The 8,545-nt window shown below is 35.6% G+C and overlaps 1 protein-coding gene across 1 annotated transcript in view; it reads right to left on the minus strand.

Annotated features, from left to right (window-relative positions):
- Window positions 1–507: 507 nt before the first annotated feature.
- The window catches only part of LOC100640803 (poly [ADP-ribose] polymerase 14-like), an 8,771-nt gene continuing 733 nt past the window's right edge, over window positions 508–8,545 (minus strand). Inside the window, exons 3-10 of the mRNA XM_003387960.3 lie at window positions 6,502–6,795; window positions 6,192–6,458; window positions 5,896–6,144; window positions 3,308–5,850; window positions 3,026–3,250; window positions 1,327–2,977; window positions 947–1,279; window positions 508–899 (exon numbers count right to left, since the gene is read on the minus strand). Coding sequence (XP_003388008.1) covers window positions 616–899; window positions 947–1,279; window positions 1,327–2,977; window positions 3,026–3,250; window positions 3,308–5,850; window positions 5,896–6,144; window positions 6,192–6,458; window positions 6,502–6,795 — 5,846 coding nt within the window. The 3' untranslated portion in view covers window positions 508–615. The remainder of the gene's footprint in view (window positions 900–946; window positions 1,280–1,326; window positions 2,978–3,025; window positions 3,251–3,307; window positions 5,851–5,895; window positions 6,145–6,191; window positions 6,459–6,501; window positions 6,796–8,545) is intronic.

Genomic DNA, 8,545 nt, shown 5'->3' on the forward strand with positions numbered 1-8,545 from the left:
TAGCATTTTTTGAAAGTGTAGTATTATGGCACTTTGTCAAATTTTTGATTAACTTGAAAATTCACTGACATGAACCTGCATGAGCACTACATTTGTGGGAAGCCTTAGTTAGAAATTTAAGATTTGCTTAAACATTCTATAACGTAAAGGCATAAGAACACGTAATAATAAAAAGGATTCCTTTATCATGCAATACAAATTAAAATTGTTGAATGCTCATAACTCAAAAATTGTCATCAGTAATGTTAATTATTATATTGAGGCACTAAAACATTTTAGCTACTCCTGTGCCATTTTGTAGACAAAATTACACCATTTCAATGTAAATAAGTGCTCATTGTTAGTCTCCCCTTTCCCTTTGCTCTTTCTTTTTCCCTCCTCTCTCTCTTACAGTTAGATATCAAAAGGGGTTGTTCTTAGGAAACAGTTTAGATCAGGATTTTTACTATTAGAGTCCTAAGAGAATAGAGAAAATTAAATTATTTTGAAAAAAGCATATTTCAACAAAAGCTATAGTCATATAGATCTAGTAGGTCTAATAATCAATACTAAAGATAAATCTAATAGAAAATAAAGCTAAAGGCCTAAACTAGTACACAGTCTAAGTTCATAAATTCATTGATAGTTAACCATGTATGCTGGATAATTTTGAGCATCTTGATAAACTACAAAAATTGATGGATCAGCAACATTATCAACAGTAGCATCAAACGTAACATTAGGATCAACTTGAGGATTTTTTGGAGGAGGAGCTAACATTGAATTATTACCAACAGTAAATTCACCAGTAAGAACAAGAGTATAGTACATATGACGAACACTATTAGCATCAGGTGATGTGTATCTGTGAGAGTATGATGCATCACGAGCAAAATACACTCCTTTACCATACACAGTAGCTATAAAAATATAATGATATAATATAAAAGTATGTAATTTACTTTACCATTTTTTCCTGCAAAGTTACGATCAAAACCACGTGTGTTAATCTTATCCAGTGTATCAGGACTGGTACCATGCCAGAGCAGCCGTTCATTTTGATGACCATTAGGATTGTGTTTTTCCATTTCTTTCTTCCTAACTGCATACTGCTTGTACAAGGTCGGGTTCTGTAGCCTTTGAATGCTAAGAATCTTAGCATATTTTCCAGCCATTGTTGTATTGAAAGCTGTCTCAGCAGTTTTGTATTCAGGACCAGTAGCTGGTAGTGTGACAAAATGAAATCGCTTTTCTTTCCCTTGAGAGTCCTGAGGCATTGGATCCCAGTTATCAGGTTGTTCTGTAAAATTAAAAAATAAATTATAAAAATGATACAATATTGGATACCTTGTGCTATTGTGAGATCTAGACGCTTAACAATAGCAGTTTTATCAGTTACTTTATCTCTTTCCTCCATTTTCCCAAAATTTATAAAAAAATTGTCATCTGCAGCATCATAAATTTTCTTCTTGTTTTGAAAAGCTTGCTCAATTTCATAATTTTGTATTTCACCATACTCTTCTTCCTTTTCATCATCTGGATTAATCCTTATCCAACAGACAGTTTTAGAAACTAAGGCAGCAGCAGCTTTATTCGATTGCTCTTGAGTTATAGTAGACGTCATATCACGAATTTTATCTTTGACAAGCATAACATCTTGAAAAAATCCCTGAAGGTTAACTGAATAAAGGTTAGGATCTCGATCAATTTCAATATCAACATTGTGATCTCTAGCAAATGATTCAAGCTCAATCACAGTTTCATCAGAGAAAGCAGTGATACTAGGATCAGCAATTTCCTCGGTATGAAATGTTGTAGCAATTGTAGACTGTAATTTCTTCTCTGCTCTTCCGACCATTGAATCTGTCTCACCATAAATGTGAAGTGTCACTTCTGAAGCCAAAGAAAGTTTAGCAAGCATTCCTGCAACAACTTCATCTTCCCCAAGATCTTCAAATTCTTCATCTTCAATATTAGGAGTCTTAATTGGTTCTGCTTCCATCTTACCAGGGTCATCATCATCACTGCTCTCACTACTAGAGGCAAATAAAGATTTCACTGCAGCTTTCATACCATTATATATGTAACTCATTAAACCACCACTGGAGTCTCCAATTTTTTTAAAAGCACCAACAAAATCTTTATACAAGTGAGCTTGAAATACAATCATTCGCATTACTTTGACATGCTTTGGCTGTGATGAAATAAACTTCTGCAATGCATCAGCAATTGCTTTGGCAGCATCGGCAGGTGGAAAGTCAAAAGTTCCAGTACCAATAGCTGGAAAGGATATTGAAGAAAACCTTTTTTTTTCTGCTAGCTCTAAACACGCAAGAACAGTTTTACTTAAATTCCTCCCACCATGAAAAGCAATATGAAACACTTCTTTACACTTCAGACTACCAGTAGCTTTAGTAGGAACAACCTTACCCTCTTTTGCTGTTTTACCTTTAGCAACAGCACTATCACAGGCATGTTGTAATGCCCGACCACCTTTCTTTAGTAATGCACCTGACACACCACCACCAACTAGTTTTAAATTTTCTTGAGTTGTATTAACAATAGCATCAGAATCATCATCTGATATGTCACCTTGCAGCAATTCTAGACTAAGACCGTGAGGAAGTGGGAAGGAGGCTGTTGATTGACTAGAAGCTTGTACTTTTCTCTGATGGGATCCAAAAGATGACGTACCATTATGATGTGAAGGGGGTGTGACAGAACTAGGAACAATGGTAGTGGAGGGGGAGCTCATATTCTTATAAACTAATTGAAATTCATTATAAATCTTCCGATCAAATATGACAAAGTGAACCAACTGAAGTGACGTCTTTCCTTGATTCTTTTGAAAGAATGATGTTGTTTCTTCCATTAATACTCTAGCCACAACATCATTTGGATACTTCAGGTTACCAGCTCCAATAGAAGGCATTGACAAACTCTTGAGTTTAAGACGAGTACATTCTTTTAGACACTCGTATACAACTTGTTTTAATACCTATTGTATTATAAACATTAAAACACCATGTGCATGATAATGTATTACCGTTTCAGCATTTCCATTAGGTCCATCATATCCAGGCAACACAACGTGAAGAATGTGTTTTGATTTCAGGTTGTGTCCACCACTAACAGTTACGCTACCAACAGCAACTGGCTTAAGCTCAGAACATTCTTGTTCCAGATTAGAACCAGCTTTTTTCAATATTTCTTTAGCCACAAGCCCTCCAAAACCAAGATCAGTGTCTGTAGTATTCACAATTGCTTCTTCCTAAAGGATGGACATATAATAGTCTATTGATAGCTGATATAGGCAAGTATTATTTACCTGATGCTGTATAATACTTCCATTTGTAATTTTAACCAAAGGTAAAAATACTGCTGGAGTAACCTGAGATACTCTGCCTGGTGTTGCAGTTGGAGCAGTCAGTGTGGTTGGTGTGGTCGATCCTCTAATTTTACGACGTCCTGCACTACCATTGCTTAGTGGAGTTGATGCAGTTTGAATTGAAGGAGCTGCTGCTGATGAGGAAGACAATGAACTTTGAGTAGAGCTATAAGACTGGAAACCTTTTAATTCTCTCTCAGCTGCTTTTAAAAACTCATTGACGTTATCTTCAAAAATAACTATATTAATCTCATTAAGCTGTGAGCCATGGTCAGCACTACTAAACTCAACAATAGCTTTCAGAATAGTATCAGCACACACATCAACTGGGAAACCAAACAAACCACTGCTTATTGCTGGGATAGCTATTGAGGTATAACTCCTGGACTTCTCAAGACTTTGGCGCACGGCCTTTTTTAATAATGCTATTCCTCTGGAGTTATCTCCAAATCTATTCCATATTGGACCCACTGCATGAACTATTGCCTTATAAGGTAGGTTACCAGCTCTTGGAAAGAGAACAGCTTTTCCATCAGAAAGACTTCCATTCTTATCAATGTACCTTCTTGAATCTTCTTGGATTGCTGGACCTCCTCTTCTTACAATATCAGCAGCTATGCCAGCATCATGAGCTAGTTGGCCATTAGCAGCATTAACGATAACATCAGCTCTATCAAACTCTGTGATATCACCAACTATCACATTCACTCTCTTCATCTCAGGAGTAGTTCCAAAACCAATATTTTTGAAACTTCGACCAGCTGTCATGGAAGGCTCATCATCTCCAAAATTTTCTTTACTAACTTCAACTTCTATACAAACATTAGCTTCATACTCAATACCTTTCAGCATGGTCTGGCCTTGAGGATTACTCAAAAAATATTTACCCATTCCTGGACGAGAGATTGTTACCTGTCTCTCTTTCACAGCAGCTTGGAACTCCATAATTTTTTCATTTGCAAACTCCAAATTATGTACCTCTCCTTTAATCTTAATGCATGGTTTTTGGGCTGTTGGTTTCGAAGAGAAAACAATCATGATGCCTCTCATTTTCATATTTTCCAAAAGATCAGTCCATTTTTTCTCCATTGAAGTTGAATGCAACAGACGCCAAACTCCTCTTTTAAAATGAATTACATCAGTGACAGAGCAAGCTTCAGTAACAAAAGTATGAAATTCTCTACTAACATCAGCTATACTGCTACGAGTACTGACTAATGTAAGTTTGCTCTGATGTACAGTGGCAGAAAAGAAATATTTTTTGGCAAGGTTAGTTTGAAATGATGCAAACTTGGAATCAGATACTTGTCTTAAAAATGACTGTGGCAAGTCAATAGACTGGACTACTATTTCTTGCTGAATAGTTGTTACTACATGCTCAGCTTTATCAATATAGCTATTTGAGCAGAGTAAAAAGAAGAAGAGCTGATTATTTGCATTATTAGCAAAATAAGGAATGACTTCAGGATGACCTTTGAGCATGGTATTAAGCTTTTGTCTTCCTGGTTGGTCATCATGCAAAAACTTCAATGCTTCTGGTTGCAGGCTAACAGGAACTTTACTATGAACTAAATACTGTGGTAACTTAGACTTAACATCGTCCACATCTTTCATAGAACCATCAATAGATACTGATAAACGATCATCATGACATTGCAGCTTCAATGCTTTGTGTTGCTGCTGAACTCGAGATAAAGCCCAACCCTTGAAGTACGTAAAGTCTTCCTTTGAAAGTTCAATCTCATCTACACTTTGTATCATTCTGCCACATAGTTCAGCAACATTGCGCTGTAGCTTTGTTACAGCATCAATATGACCAGCTATTGCAACTTTATTGTTACCTTGGCCAAAAGCATATTGTAAACCTTCATCATTGCATTCTTTCATTACCATTGGATAAACTGAACTACTAACTTCTGGAGGAACAGGTAAATCGACTTTAGTAAGTGAACTAGAGATAAACTCTTGCATCATATCTACAGCTTTTTCAGGCCAGTCAGGAGGAGAGGAAGGTGAAGGTGATATTGTAATAATACCAGCATCAGCTGCAGTAATCTTAACTTGAAACTCCATTTCAATGCCCTTGGTAATGTCAGGCTTTAAACGAACATACTTAGCAAGAAGAGGATCCAACGGATGGTGTACAGGATTGAGTGGAACTTGAGGAGAAGTACCATTCTCAACAAGAGGAGGAGGTGAAGAACCATCTGATCGATCATCATCATCACTGCTGCTACAAATATCTTTCTTTTTGGACTTTTTTTGCTTATTCTTCTTATCACGTCCTTTTACTGGCTTTTCTCCAGTTTTATTGTCTCTTTTGTGACTTGATTTCTTTTTAATAGGCTCCTCCACCTCTTTATCGTCTTCGTCTTCTTCATCTTCAATTGTACTTTCGTCTAAAGAGTCCAAGACTGAACATTCAGTAATACTGACACTAGGACCCAGTTTAGGGTGTTTCTTCTTTAAAACTCTTTGAATAACTATACGCGAGTATAAGTTATATCTAAATACATTATATTAAATACCTGAATGATCATTAAAAGTCACTTTTGCTTTGTCTTTTGCTAGCATCTCAATTTTCTCAACTACACCGTCTCCTCCTCCACTTTTTGAACTTTCAAAATAAAGTTCCAAATTATCTTCTGAAGCAAGACCCTTGTTACTGATGCCAGCAATGTAAATACTGTAATTAACTTCACATCTTTCAATAGTCAGCTGCTCCTTTCTTCGTGGCAGTTTTTTTGCTCCTAATTTCTCAACCATTTCATCTAGCTCTATTATCATTCAATAATAAATTGGTAAAAAGGAACATACACATTACCTTCATCAGTGTAAGAAGATTCTAGAAGCAGTATAGCAACATCAGATCTTAAATCAATTGTAAAATCATCTTCATCTAATCCCAAGTGCTTTTCAATAAACATCGATAAAACCACTTCTTCCACTCCTTCTGGTATATCCTTGATTATTAACTTGTTCTTATCATATTCCTTTACTGGTGGAAGAGGGACATAGCGAATATCAAGTTTACGAGGCTGCTTTTTAACTTTGATTGAATGCTCCCCTTGTGAAATAACAGCTAATGCATCTAAAATCATGGTAATTATAATGAATTATAAATATAGTCTTACCATCTGGTGATTCAAACTTAACATGGATAACACCCTCTTCAAACGTCTTAATAGATTCAACTACTTTTTCCCTCTTCCCTCCTGAGCGTTTGCTTTCAAAGTACATCTGAATAGTATCAGTATCAATATCACCATCAAAAGTGACTTCAATCAAATCAGGATAATAATCTAATCCCAAGGCATCAGGAGTTGCAGTGCTGGTAGAAACACTGGCAGGATCAGGTGGATCTGTAAGCTTGATTTCAATCTGTTGCTTCTTAATTTTGAGCTTATTTTTTAAAAATTCCTTAACACCTAAGAATAAATACATTTATCAGTATTACTGTCAGTGTATAGGGAGAAAATTAGCAGTTTCATAGAATTGAGTGTATTGCAAAGTAGAGCAAGACTCTAATATAGTTGCAAGTATGTCTCCACTTGCAATTCTAGAGCAGTAAAAATTAGCTCTTTACTAATGTTATCTGAATACTGTATAGCCAGAAAATTTGGTGGTCTAAACTTAGATGGTTTTGCATCAAAATTGCTTAAACATAATATTGGCAAATTATTATCTTGTCTTTTTTTCTCAGCTTTTCAAGTTGTTCCTTGTCCACAATCTCGACTGAAATACTTCAAATGCATCATTTTCTTTCAGTATCTCACTCATTGTAATTATTATTGACAGTTATATTATTGGCTGTTTTATTTTAAAGCGCCAATCTGCCAAATTTTCCGGCTATATGGTAGTGCATCATAGACATAATTTCCCACAAAGTATGCTAGGTGAGCAAAAAGTATGCTTTGTGAGCTGACAAGCACCACAATATAGTACATGACACTTGGAGCAACTATAAAATTCAGAAAAATCCAAATTTAACTGGAATCAGCTCAAAGTTGATACACGCAGCATAAGGATGTACCGTATTTCCTTGAAATCTTTTTGCCCTCAAATTATATCCACCCTCAATTTATATCCACCCTTAAATTATATCCGCACCATTAAGAAGGCTGAATAAAATAATGTTTGCCCTTGAATTATTACTGCATGTTATGCATGCACAGTAGTATTAGATCTAATGCATAATTGCACATGTTAGCTGTAAAGGAAGCACAAAAAGTTTGGGTAGCTGCTAATAAAATGGAACTGAAATTATTAGTCTTCGCCCTTGAATACTATTTGCCCCTGTATTTTACCCGCAGTGCTCTTGCTTCTGAAATTAATAGTACCTGCAAATAGAATTCAAGGAAATATGGTATCAGAATAAAAGGAGAATTCTCTCCTACCTAGTCATCTTTAACAAATCAGCCAACGACCCTGCCTGTACTTAAATAGTACAGGGTTTTTGGCCCAACTTTTGAGTAACTTTAAAAATTTGTAAAAATCTAATTTTGATCGGAATCAGCTCAAACTTGCTACACAACATAAGTGAATGTATATGCATCAAAAAATTATAAGAATGAAAAATTCTCTCTTAGCCAAATTTTAAAGCAATTTTTAAGCCCACTGACGATAACCTGCATAAAGAAACCTAGTATAGTGTGCCAGACCCAACCCACTGGCACATGAGACTATAAAAAAAATCCTGATAAATAATGAGTAGTTTTCGAGTCATCCTGAAAGAAAATGGAAAACACCATATATGGTGTCTATGTGAACACTGTACTAAAAATTTATTGGGCAAAGCCCTTCTTTATTCTTAGTCATGCCCATTTGTCTGCACATACGTCACCGGCCTTTATGCATAATACAGTAGATATTGTTCATTTTAAAATAATTCATTGAAAGTGGTAGTGGTCAAAAAGAATAAAAATGGCGACCAATGTTAGGAACTGTTACCAACACAGTTATAAAGAAGTCATGAGCTTTTTAGCAGCATAATAAGGTAGGGATTCTGCTTTTCCAGCATGCAGCTACAGTATACGTATCTACATGTTGAGAGGCAGAGCTCCCCAATGTTTTACATTCTTTCTAGTTATAAAATCACAGAAAAGAAACAACAGGATAAAAGTTGCTACAGATGAAAGGAACCTCTAATCTACAAGATAAAAGTATAATCACTGGCTT

Source organism: Amphimedon queenslandica, unplaced genomic scaffold (assembly GCF_000090795.2).
Source record: "Amphimedon queenslandica unplaced genomic scaffold, v1.1 AMPQUscaffold_13307, whole genome shotgun sequence".
Taxonomy (NCBI): domain Eukaryota; kingdom Metazoa; phylum Porifera; class Demospongiae; order Haplosclerida; family Niphatidae; genus Amphimedon; species Amphimedon queenslandica.